Source organism: Dreissena polymorpha, chromosome 14 (genome assembly GCF_020536995.1).
Source record: "Dreissena polymorpha isolate Duluth1 chromosome 14, UMN_Dpol_1.0, whole genome shotgun sequence".
NCBI lineage: Eukaryota > Metazoa > Mollusca > Bivalvia > Myida > Dreissenidae > Dreissena > Dreissena polymorpha.
Window position 1 is genome coordinate 65,170,709 of NC_068368.1, and position 13,616 is coordinate 65,184,324.

Consider the following 13,616-nt stretch of genomic DNA (forward strand, 5'->3'; position numbering starts at 1 on the left):
ATTAAATTAAATGTAACTTTCTAAGGGACTACAAATGCTTCAAAATACATACATAAGTGGTAAAGGGTTAAGTTGATAGCATGTTTAAGGATTGTAGGTTTGTTACCAACAACTGTGTCACAATCAAGAAAAATCAGGTGCATGTGGTGTTCTATGAATTATACTTTGTAGTACTTTAAGAACCTTTTATTTTTACCTGTTATATTGTTGTCATAATAAAGGAATTGTTAACATGTTGCTGTGAAGTTTTCATCATTTAAATTATGATATTTTCACTTGTTTACATATTGTTATACCCCCACAACCAAAGTTTAGGGGGGTATATTGGAGTGAACTTGTCTGTCGGTACGTCGGTCTGTCAGTCTGTCTGTCTGTCGGTGCGTATTAAGTGTCTGCTCTCTAATTCAAGTATTTTTCATCCGATCTTCACCAAACTTCGTCACAAGTTGTATCTACATGATGTCTAGGCCAAGTGTGAACATGGGCCTTGCGGGGTCAAAAACTAGGTCACGGGGTCACTTAGTGCGTTTTTTAACATTCAGCATGGTGTCCTCTCTTATTCAAGTACTTTTCATCCGATCTTCACCAAACTTGGTCATCAGTTTTATCTAGATGATCTGAAGGCCAAGTTCGAACATGGGCCATGCAAGATCAAAAACTAGGTCACAGGGTCATGTAGTATGTTTTACACATTGTTTATGGTGTCCGCTCTCTTTTTCAAGTAGTTTAAATCCGATCTTCACTACACTTGGTCAAAAGTTGTAACTAGATGATGTGTAGGTCAAGTTCGAACATGGGCCATGCCGGGTTAAAAACTAGGTCACGGGGTCACTTAGTGTGTTTTAAACCTCACCATGTTGTCTGCTCTCTAATTCAAGTAGTTTTTATCCAATCTTCACCAAAATTGGTCAGAAGTTGTATCTTGATTATGTCAAGGGCAAGTTTAAATATGGGTCATGCTGAGTCAAAAACAAGGTCATGGGGTCACTAAGTGCGTTTTAAAAATCACAATGTTGTCCGCTCTCTAATTATTCCCCCACAAACGAAGTTTAGGGGGGTATATAGGAGTGAGCTTGTCTGTCGGTCGGTCGGTGTGTCGGTCTGTCTGTCTGTCCGTATTAAGTGTCCGCTCTATCAAGAAGTTTTCATCCGATGTTCACCAAACTTGGTCAGAAGTTGTATCTAGATGATATCTAGGCCAACTTTGAACATGGGCCTTGCCGGGTCAAAAATTGGTCACGGGGTCACTTAGTGCGTTTTAAACATTCAGCATGTTGTCCGCTCTCTAATTCAAGTAGTTTTCAACAGAGCTTCACCAAACTTGGTCAGAAGTTGTATCTAGATGATGTCTAGGCCAAGTTTGAACATGGGTCATGGCAGGTCAAAAACTAGGTCACAGGGTCACTTAGTGCATTTTTAACATTGAGCATGGTGTCCGCTCTCTTAATCGAGTAGTTTTCATCCGATCTTCACCAAGTTTGGTCAGAAGTTGTATCTAGATGATGTCTAGGTCAAGTTCAAATATGGGTCATGCTGGGTCAAAAACTAGGTCACTGGGCTACGTTTTACACATTCAGTATGGTGTCTGCTCTCTAATTCAAGTAGTTTTCATCCGATCTTTGCCACACTCGGTCAGAAGTTGTATCTAGATGATGTGTAGGTCAAGTTCGAACATGGGCCATGCAGGGTCAAAAACCAGGTCACAGGGTCACTTAATGCGTTTTAAACATTGAGCATGGTGTCCGCTGTTTTTTTTGAAGACAACAATGCAAAATATTCTGTGTCAATGCGGCATGTGGGGGTATTCGTCACGTCTGTGACAAAGCTCTAGTTCAAGTAGTTTTCATCCAGTCTTCACCAAACTTGGTCAGAAGTTGTATCTAGATGATGTCTAGGTCAAGTTTGAATATGGGTCATGCCAGGTCAAAGACTAGATCACGGGGTATCTTAGTGCGTTTTAAACCTCACCATGTTGTCCGCTCTCTAATTCAAGTAGTTTTCATCCAATCCTCACCAAACTTGGTCACAAGTTTTTTCTAAATGAACTCTAGGACAAGTTTGAACATGGGTGATTCCGGGCCTAAAACTAGGTTACGGGGTCACTTAGTGCGTTTTTTAACATTCAGCATGGTGTCCGGTCTCTAATTCAAGTAGTTTACATCCGATCTTCACCAAACTTGGTCAGAAGTTTTATGGAGATGATCTTAAGGTCAAGTTAGAACATGGGCCTTTCTGGGTCATAAACTAGGTCAAGGGGTCACTTAGTGCGTTTTAAAAATTGAGCATGTTGTCCGCTGTTTTTTGTGAAGACGACATGCAAAATATTATGTGGGGGTATTCGTCACGTCTGTGACAAAGCTCTAGTTTGAACTGGATAAACTTATTTTCCTTCTAGGTACAATTAGTTATAAACATACAACAATGTAAAACAATCAAATATAATTTAATTATTGTGATATAACTTAATACAGGAATAAAAATGAGTCCTTATAATATTCTTCCTTCATTCCAGATAACTATGATGACGATTTTGAGGATGAGGAATCTAAAGGTAGGCATTTACTTTAGTAACCCCCTTCCTTTTTGCACATTGTATGCAGTGGTTGTACTGACATTGACATCACACAGCAAGGTTACATTACAGCGATTTTTGTTGCCCAGTTGGGAAGTTTAGGAACTGTATCAATTGGGAAAAATTACCGCGAAAAAACACACTGTAAATGTATTTATATAATGCTTATTGATTTGTTATTTTTCCAGGGACTGATAATTTAAGGATGGACTTTAGTTTCTGTGTTTCTCTTAAATTGATATTTACCTATTGATATATGTGACCTTCTCTAATCTGATTACTTTAAAGGTCTGCTGTTTGTACTGAAGTGTTGATCTTTTAATTTACTCTTGAATTGTTTTACTGAAGTTCCAATAAGAATTGAAGGTATGACATGCGATTATACATCAATGTCATAAAGTAGCAACTTTCTTATGAATATTTGCAAAATTTCGGCCTTATATGTCTAGACTTCATGAATGCAAACCATTGTAATCGTGCTGGCCCCAGTAAATTGATTTCTATCTGAAAAGTGTAGACAGATGTGCATGAAAATGTGTGCACTGTTCTCATGTTGTTATTTTTATGCCCCCTGGATCGAATGATCGGGGTATATTGTTTTTGGCCTGTCTGTCTGTGTGTCTGTCACTTAACTTTAACCTTGGTCATAATATTTGCAATATTGAAGATAGCAACTTGATATTTGACATGCATGTGTATCTCATGGAGCTGCACATTTTGAGTGGTTGAAAGGTCAATCTTCAAGGTCAAAGGTCAAATATATGTCTTTAAAGCGGCGCAATAGGCCGGGCATTGTGATTCTGACAAACACATCTCTTGTTCTAATTACAATTATAAAATAGCATTGTTATAAAATTACAAACCCGTCCATGAACCATGAACAAAAATCTAGGACTCTTCACTGGCTCAAAACAGGATTATGCTGTAACATTTCAAGGTTGAAAAAAAGACAAAATTTGAAGTAAATCCATATGCTTAAGTTTTAAAGTTAAATAATAATACATAAAATGTAAACATGCAAACAGATCTGTTAGAGGGATGGGGGAATATTTGTATGACATTATCAAAAAAATTGCTCAAGTTTGCTTCAATAAGTAGATTTGATCTCTGATACAAATAAAGTTCACAGGTATAGTTTGCACAGTTATCTTAGATGAGTAACGTAATGTTGATATGAAATTGTCAATAGGCCATTTCAAGTGTTCCATAACAATTACTTCTCAGTGTATTGTATGATATACTTAATTGTTCTGATATGGGTAGATCTGCTGGTATTGTATGAACCGCATCATGCAAAAATGGGTCTTATGTCATATGTGTCAAGCCTAACTCCAGGACAGCCTGCAAATCAGCGCATTCTGGCCAGGAACTATTCTGTCCACTAATGAGACCTTGTAACCTTGCATGACGTTAAAGTGGACAGCGAAGCTCCTGAACAGACCATGTCATAGCACAGGCTAGTCTGGAGCAATACTGGGCGCATCTGGCATAAGACCTGATTAAGCATGACGTGGCTAGTATGTCCTGTTCTCTCTCCATTCTTTCAGACTCAGACTCTTCTTTTTCTTCTTCAAGATCTTCAACAAGCTCAGGCATACTGGGCTCTGATTCTGTCTGAAAGAAATCACTCTATCCACAGGAACAAACATATCTTGTTTTTTTGTTGTTGAATTTTTCATTTTTTCATTTTTAATTGCATATTATAGATAACAGATGTTCTTTATGTATTTTTCTGTAAATTGCTTGTGATGGGAGTCCAAAGTATAAACAACAAACAACGAAAGTGATTTTTAATAAATTGTCTGTACCTTTATGTTACCAAACGTATACATGGCACAATTTGAAACTTGGGATTTGCTCACAAAAACCAAAACATGGCAGCTGCAATATAAAGACGCATTTCCTTTATTATCTCCTATTTTTATGCCCCCCTACAAAGAAGAGGGGGTTTATTGTTTTGCTCAGTTATTATGTCGGTCCGTATGTCAGTCCGTCCACCAGATGGATGATCACTCAAGAACGCTTAGGCCTAGAATCATGAAACTTCAAAGGTACATTGATCATGACTCGCAGATAACCCCTATTGGTTTTGAGGTCACTAGGTCAAAGGTCAAGGTCATGGTGACCCTAAATAGTAAAATGGTTTCCTGATGATAACTAAAGAACGCTTATGCCTAGCATCATGAAACTTCATAGGTACATTGATCATGACTGTCAGATGACCCCTATTGATTTTCAGGTCACTAGGTCAAAGGGCAAGGTCCCAGTGACCCGAAATAGTAAAAAGGTTTCCGGATGATAACTCAAGAATGCTTATGCCTAGGATCATGAAACTTCATAGATACATTGATATGACTTGCAGATGACCCCTAATGATTTTCAGGTCACTAGGTCAAAGGTCAAGGCCATGGTGACCCGAAATAGTAAAATGGTTTCCGGATGATAACTCAAGAACGCTTATGCCTAGCATCATGAAACTTCATAGGTACATTGATCATGACTCGCAGATGACCCCTAATGATTTTCAGATCACTAGGTCAAAGGTCAAGGTCATGGTGACTCAACATAGAAAAAAGGTTTCTGGATAATAACTCAAGAATGCTTACGCCTAGAATCATGAAACTTCATAGGTACATTGATCATGACTGGCAGATGACCCCTATTGACTTTCAGGTCACTAGGTCAAAGGTCACAACGACTTGACACAGTAAAATGGTTTCCGGATGATAACACAAGAAAGCTTACGCCTAGGATCATGAAACTTCATAGGTACATTGATCATGACTCGCAGATGACCCCTATTGATTTTCAGGTCACTAGGTCAAAGGTCAAGGTCACAGTGCCAAAAAAATGTATTCACTCAATGGCTGCCACTAAAACTGACAGCCCTTATGGGGGGCATGCATGTTTTACAAACAGCCCTTGTTCATTTTTAATGTCTTAAAGGGAATTTTTAAAAATGATTTCAGACATTAAACATTATTGAAAGGAGGCAGATGGGCTTCATTGTCACATTTTGGTGGCTTTAAAAACTGGGAATTTTAAGTTAAGTTTCTGTTTTACAACTGATAATAAATAGGTCATGTTCAATCAGTAAATATTTTTTGCAATTAGGTAGGCATGCATATATATTTGCACACATGAAGATAAAAACCTTTTTTTTTGTCAAAATATACCAAACTCATACTTTGTTACATTAATGTTTCGATTGTTTTTAAACTGTAAGGTGAGCAAACATAGACCATTTAAGTATTCAACGTAATGAGAACCCAGGAGCAAATACAGTCAAAATATGCTGTACACCAGAATTTGTTATGTTTTGTCAGATTTTATTAAGAATTGATGATATAAACAAATTTAAGGATGGGTGTTCTGAGGATGGAGTGATTTTGTAGTTTTGTTAAAAGGTAGATTTATTTCCAGATTATTTTGCATTTTTTTAACAAAACTACAATTTTTGAGATGTGCATCACAGTCAGTATCGTAGCAATTAATGGCTTATTTTGCTTATTTTTGCTGAAAACCGCAATTATTATGTACTGAGTATTTGAATTTGCGTATACATAATGTAATAAATAGGCCATGTGTACTCATGCAAAATGTAGGTCTTGATTTGTAACGTTGTAATATTCAATTATTCAAGGTGTTTAATAATATTTATTAACCAGGGCCTGAATTCACCAACCAATTTTTCGACTTATGAGTCAAAGAGTTAAGCATATTCTAAAAGCTATATTGTTCTAAATAATCTGTATTGTTGAGTCTAACTTGACACTTCAAATTACAACATTCTTTATATAGAAGATTGTGCTTGTGAAGAAAGCACCATGAATATAGCCTGCAGATATTCAAAGAGTTCTTAGGTCTTAGATTTTTCTTTATACTTGGGTCAACAAATGGGTTGATGAATACAGGCCCAGAACTCAGCTGAGATCATGTCCTAATAAATAGTTGTGTCCTTCCTTTGTTCTATGTAAGTGTGTAATGAGGGTGATACAAATGTAGTAGAATATTGGAAAAGTGTATTCTCCATAATGACTTACTAGGTGACACTTTATGTGATCAGAACTGTTCACCTCCTTTGGAGATTTTGACCACAGACACAGATATCATTCTGTCAAAAAAGATTAAATCAAAGTGAATTCAAATCTCCATTAATAATCTATTATAAGTTATGGCTAAACATAATGCTTCATTCCAAGAGTCCTGAAATATACACAAATAGAAAAAAAACCGGTAAATTGTTTTTTTTTTTGTTTTTAAAGAAAAAATATAAATTATTAATGATGATTCAGAATACAAATCTTAGGTCTTCAAATAATGGGTATGCCATTCGTAAACTTTTAAATGTTTATTTTTTCGTATGCTACATGTACTTGTCCATTTTTAGCTCGGCATTTTCAAAGAGATATTGTCATAGCCAGCTTGTCATGTCGTCCGACGTCCGCGTCTTGCTAAAACCTGAACATTTTGTTAAGGTTTCGAACATTGGCTCTAAAATCAAATTGCTTCCACCTACAACTTTGAAACTTTATATGTAGATGCACCTTGATGAGTTCTACTTGTCACACCCATTTTTGGGTTACTAGGTCAAAGGTCAAGGTCACTGTGACCTTAAAAAAAAACAATAATAAATTCTGACAAGCTTTCATTTATTCAAAACTTAGCTGAGCGTGGCACCCGTTAGGCCGTGCTCTTGTTTAATTTGATTTTAATCATAATGATTATTTGTTAATTATATAAGACACTTAACAAGCAATAAATGATACTTTTCTTTGTGCAGAAATGCATTTTTATTAGTGTCTTACGCAAGTTGACACCCTTTGGTAGGTTGTCCGTTATCATACTTTTTGATGCACAGTTTAGTTGACATTTTAATGTTTCATGATATACATATAAAAATGGGAGGTAAGAACATGGCAGTATAATGTGGGCATGTAAGTGCATTTTAAGTCAATAGGTAAATACTGTGCTATTAGATATCTTGTTCTGATGGAACCAGAATGCTCAAAGGATTTGAAAGCAGTTCCTATCATTCGGTGTTTTATGTAATAAAATGAACCTGTCTTCTAACACCCGACAGATGCGAATTACGAGGATGATTTTGAAGCAAGTGGTGATGACAACAATGGTGAAAAACGTTCTGAGTGAAGTGATAAACATTACTCTCTCTGTTACCGTGGTAACAGATCACTCAAGGGACCAGTTCTAAATGACGGCATTGTTTGAAAATATTAGAAAAAAATAATTAAAAATTAATTATGTTGTGACATTTTATATTTGACAGTTCAATCTGTTTGTTTTCTTAAAGTCAGTGACATTATACATAATAACAGTTCAAAACAAAGAAGTAACATTAAATTCTGTTCAGTTTATTATAAGAATCATAAAAACTTTTAACTCAGCTCAGTGACACAGTGATTTGTCAGACATATGTTATTGTTGTGAACAAGCCGTGATATGGGTTCATAAATCTTTAATATGTTAACCCTAAAATACAAAGTTAAAATAGGACTTTCCATAAAATTGTTCTAGAACTTAGTCAGTTTTGTTTAATGGTAGTGTGATCGCATGAAACTGTGCATTTTTTATAATTCTTAATTCTTATTTTTATTTTGTTTCTTATTTTTTTAAACAGTATGACCTGATTTGTTGAATATACTAACACCTTTAAATTGTTACAATTAGTATTTTTATAAATACAATATGATTGATTTTCTCAATAAATGAATTGTATATAATATGCATGTTTAGAAGAAAACCTTTTCTTAGTGTATTTTAGGCAATGTAAAGTACTTAATTTACACATCAATTTGAAAACAAATGCTAGGGACAGACAGTGTTGAAAAAGTAACTTAACATAGCTATTTGGGATAATGATGATGCGAATCTTAAAAAAAGAAAGCTTCTTTTTTTAATTTTAAGGAATGTGATTGTTTGGAAGAAAGTTATTTTGGATGGTAAAACAAATATGACACAAAGATGCACATATTAAATAAAGGAAATATAAAATATGAACATATTGGACCACCAAAAACCACAAAACAGTTGAGCAGTGTCTTAAGTTCATTTTGAATTGGTCGCCTGTTTACCAGCAATGCATGGGTGTTTTACAGGTGTCTCCCTTGTACATATGTCATGTCCATGAGTTGTCTCCCTTGAACATTTGTCATGTTGTTGCAACTGTGCGTCTTACTTGTGTTTAGGGTCCTACCTGTATTAAGGGGCTGAAATATAACAAGCTTTGAGAAACTGTCACCTTAAATTTGAGACAGCTGTGAGAAAACGTGGCTTACTGCATGTGCGTAAAGTTTCGTCCCAGATTAGCCTGTGTAGTCTGCAAAGACTAAAAATTAACAACTTTGTCAGCTTTTATTGGATTTTTGGTTTTAAGAAAGTATCCTTTCAGCAAAATCCAGTTTAGACAGAGAGTGTCGTCCCTGATTAAAGCTTGCAGACTTAACAGGCTAATCTGGGATACACAGTTTATGCACATGCATTCAACCCTGTTTTCCCAGAGTACATTTGAGTCGTGTTCTGAGAAAACTGGGCATAATTCATGTGCGTAAACTGTCATATCAGATTAGCCTGTGCAGTGTGCACAGGCTAATCAAGGACGACACATTCATCTAAATTGGATTTTTACTAAAAAGAGACTTCATTTAAACGAAAAATGTCATAAAAGCGGATTGCCCAGGCTAATCACTCTGGGACAACACAGTTTATGCACGTGCATTCAACACTTAAGAGTACATCTGTATTGTCTTGTTCTCAAAATTGCATGTTGAGTGTTTGTTGTGGAATTTACTAAATCTTGAAGCATGATTGAATAGTGCTGCGTTTAGTTAGGATAATCTATCTGGTTTTTGACGTATATTCAAATTATAAATGTATGTTTTTTTTGTATTTTGGCAATCTATTGAATAGACTGTTGCTTAATTTGATTAATTTTATCAGTATCTGCAATAATTTCAAATAAGTAAATTCTTACTATTGTTAACCAGGTTTTCCGAAGGAAAAAACTGGTTATTAGATTGGCGAATGCGGGCGGGCTGGCTGGCTGGCGGGCTGGCGGAACAAGCTTGTCCGGGCCATAACTATGTCGTTCATTGTCAGATTTTAAAATAATTTGGCACATTTGTTCACCATCATTGGACGGTGTGTCGCGCGAAATAATTACGTCGATATCTCCAAGGTCAAGGTCACACTTTGAGTTCAAAGGTCAAAAATGGCCATAAATGAGCTTGTCCTGGCCATAACTATGTCATTCATTGTGAGATTTTAAAATCATTTGGCACATTTGTTCACCATCATGGTACGGTGTGTCGCACGAAAGAATCACGTCAATATCTCCAATGTCAAGGTCGCCACGACTAAAAATAGATTTATTTTATTTTTTCAAACTTACAAAGGGGGTTAATTTTGTTTGTTCATTTCAAAAGTTCAGTTTGAGTTTTCTCCCTTTATCAGATTTTTTTTTTCACAATGAAAACCTGGTTTTGTGACAATTTTGTCCCTTGTTTAGGGCTTATTTCATCTAATTTTAATTTCTTTTTTAATCCTCAATTTTGTTTGAAATCATTTTATGCATTGAGGATTATTCTAAATAAAATGTGTTTTAGAAAACTGTTTCTCACATTTTATTAACTATTTAATTTCTAAAATGTTTAGTAATGCAATTGAATTAAAGGCTCCTTTACCTTATTAGTGAAGCAATTTTCCTCAATATAGTAACAGTTACTCTGATTGGTCAAAACAAAATTTAGAATCCTAAGTTTTTGTATAAAATTATATTAAACAAGTTTTACCATTGTCTGGTAAAGGGTTGTTTTTTTGTGGCAACGAAAGATAATTGGTAGATCCGCTGAGCAATCTTTGATGACAAACAATGAATAATTTACCCTTGCTGTGGGAAAATGAGTCTCAAGGCATGTGCGTAAAGAGTTGTCCCAGATTAGCCTGTGAAGTCTGCAGATGCTAATCAGGGACAACACTTTTTGCCTATACTTGATTTATTGTGTAGCAGATACTTCTTTTACAAGAAAAAATCCAGAAAAGCGGCAAGTGTCGTTCCTGATCATATTGTGCAGACTGCACAGGCTAACTTGTGAGGACTCTTAACCCACATGCATTAAGCCCAAGTTTCTAGGAACAAGCCTCAACTAATTAAAAATAACATTCTAGGCCAGATAATTACATACATGCTTAGAATCTGCACAGGCAACACTATGCAAATGCATTAAGTCCTTTTTTGCCAGAATGATGCTGAAATAATAAGAAATATCGTACTATGCCAAATATTTATAATCATGTTTGGAACACTACACAGATGACAATACTTATAAGAGAGAATGAAACACACACAGAAACAGGATGTTTTTACTACTACTTTATATTTTCATTCAACAGTTACATGGACTTACAACGGGTGTTTTCTTCTTCTAGACCAAAACGCCCTACAAACAACAACACCCACATACATAAAAAATAAAATGAAATGAAATTTAATGAAAATAAAATGAAATTAAATAAAATGAAATTAAATGCGCATTTAAAGTATCCAAAGGTATCATGCAAATACTGCTGTGATTAATGCACATTTAATGCATGATAAAAAAGGGTCAATGGCCGTATTATTCACTAGGATGTGTTACCTTCCGATTGGTTCAATAACACACTGAATATTTATTGTACAAAACAACGGTGTACTTTGCTTTTAGCAGAATGTTGAATAAATGTCTTGTGGACTTTAATATTGTGTGTGTAAAATAATGTATTTTCCTGTCAATCCATTAATTTTCATAAGTGTATCCATTTTTATATGTGTCTTATGTAACTGAGACATTTTGTTTTTCTTTTTGATTTTCGATATATTACCTAACCATTTGCTGTTGATTTTCCTTTTAACAGTATCTAACTAATATTAAATATTTTTTGTTGCGCCTCAAGTATATTATTAATATGCATTTAATTAAAAGAATCTGTCGATTTTGCACAACATTTCTACAAAATAATATAAAGGTAATTGATCTCAAATTATTATATAAATATTGTTTGATCAAATATTATTGTTTACTAGACAAATATTAATCCCAATCTATTTTATCAATTTGCATGATATATTGTGCATGATTTGTATATTATTAGCAACATTTTTCATGAGTACACATTATGTTGTATATTCATATATTTGCAGTAACTTGATGATTTTAGTTTATTAAAAAAATGTATTTATTCAAATAAGATCCCTTGTTTTATTGACTCTGTCCTTTTCACATGTTTATGTACATTATTGAAATGAAATTTGCTTTCAATATTTAAACAGGACATGAATATTATAATGAAATAGCATTAAATAATTACAGCACTTTAATAACCATTGACAAAATTATTAAATATAACAATGTTCAATTAAAACCCTATATTGTTGGACTGGTAAGCTGCATTATGAATCATTAAAGATTAAAGATCCCCTGGATTTGGATTTAAAATCAGTTTAAACATGTGCTTGCAATTAATGCCTTTTAAAGATTATGCTCAATTGGTAGTTACTATATGCTTAATCCTTGGATATAATTTGTTTGAAGCATGGATAGAAATGTTTCGCTGAGTTCATTTTGACTCGGGCTATCACAAAATTCACTACCAAACGCGGTTTTAACACTAGTTGCTGCTTTGTTGATGAGGACTGTAAGCAGCATAGACTATTTTAGTCAAGGATGCTTTCATGTGCAAAGCCATTAAAGGTATTCAATTTTGCTTTTTGCATTTACTGTAGAGCTTTATTTAACGCATAGAATAACATGGAAGTTAAAGGGATCTAAGAAGAATTTTTAAATAAGTTTTGATTTTTTTAAGCATTTATGTCATCAGTGTTCTAATTATATCGCTTTATTTAACGCATAGAATAACATGGAAGTTAAAGGGATCTAAGAAGAATTTTTAAATAAGTTTTGATTTTTTTAAGCATTTATGTCATCAGTGTCCTAATTATATAATTGAAAAGTATGGAAAATTCTTCAAAAATAAATCACCCAATTCAATTCATAAATATCTGTTTTATATTTCAAAATAAGTAATTGACTTTCTGTAAAACACTCATTTCCTTTTGGAAGCAAACAATTTGCAAATAATTTTCATTAAATGAATGTATGTTTATTCTATTTCACTATGTTTATTCCTTTTCACTTAAAGATGTTTATTCCATTTCATTTGCAGGTGCTGTGTGTAGAGGATAGATGATGATCTGCAACTTATTTAGGCTTCTGAAATAAATCTAAGCTTGAAGACCCTAAATGTGTAAAGAAGATTTAAGGAAATTTAAAGTCTTAACACGTGTTAATTAAGCCTGGAAAACATTTGAATTTTTTGTTTTGAACTTGAGTCTAGAGTGCTTATGACTAAGCACCTAATAGTATTTGCATAAGGCCTAACCTGGAACCAGCTTTAAAAGCTGTTAAATTAATCATTTGTGAAAGCAAAATGTCTAAAGAACTTGTAGATGAGTATTTGTCAGAATTTGTTGGACCCCATCATTTTGATAGTGACTTGACACAGAATATAGGACTTGAAAAAAGGTCAAGTCTAACTAGACAGGTCCAGCATGAAAGACCAAAGTCCAGAATTGGGCGATCAAAGTCATACAGGTCATCAGTGAGGTCTTCAGTCAAGTCGGATCATGGATCACAATCATCAAGATCAGCAGTGAGGTCATCAGTTAAGTCTGATCATGGTTCACAGTCTTCAAGATCTGTTGCTTCAGTTGGAAGATACCGTGATGTGGATAACTTCTCAGTCATGTCTGGCAATGCTTCAGCACCAGAATGGACTCACTCCTGGGCGAATAGCCCATACCTAGTTGATCAGAGGCCTCGAACTGCCTGGCGAGAAGAACGAAGAATTATCGGCCAGAAATTGAGGCCAGCCTCTTCCAGAAAACTGATGTCAGAGAGGGAAAGAGATGAATTGAGGTATATAAGATCGAGGTATTATCCCCCAGTGCATAACTGTCTGCATGATCATGGTCACAGCAACAGGGCATATC

At 34.7% G+C, this 13,616-nt stretch overlaps 1 protein-coding gene across 3 annotated transcripts in view; it reads left to right on the forward strand.

The window, feature by feature from the left end:
- The window catches only part of LOC127856845 (glutamate-rich protein 3-like), a 78,992-nt gene that overhangs the window by 49,761 nt on the left and 15,615 nt on the right, over positions 1–13,616 (forward strand). For all 3 annotated transcript variants that reach the window (XM_052392987.1, XM_052392988.1, XM_052392989.1), the window contains one exon: positions 2,513–2,551. In XM_052392987.1, the coding sequence (XP_052248947.1) occupies positions 2,513–2,551 (39 nt within the window). The remainder of the gene's footprint in view (positions 1–2,512; positions 2,552–13,616) is intronic.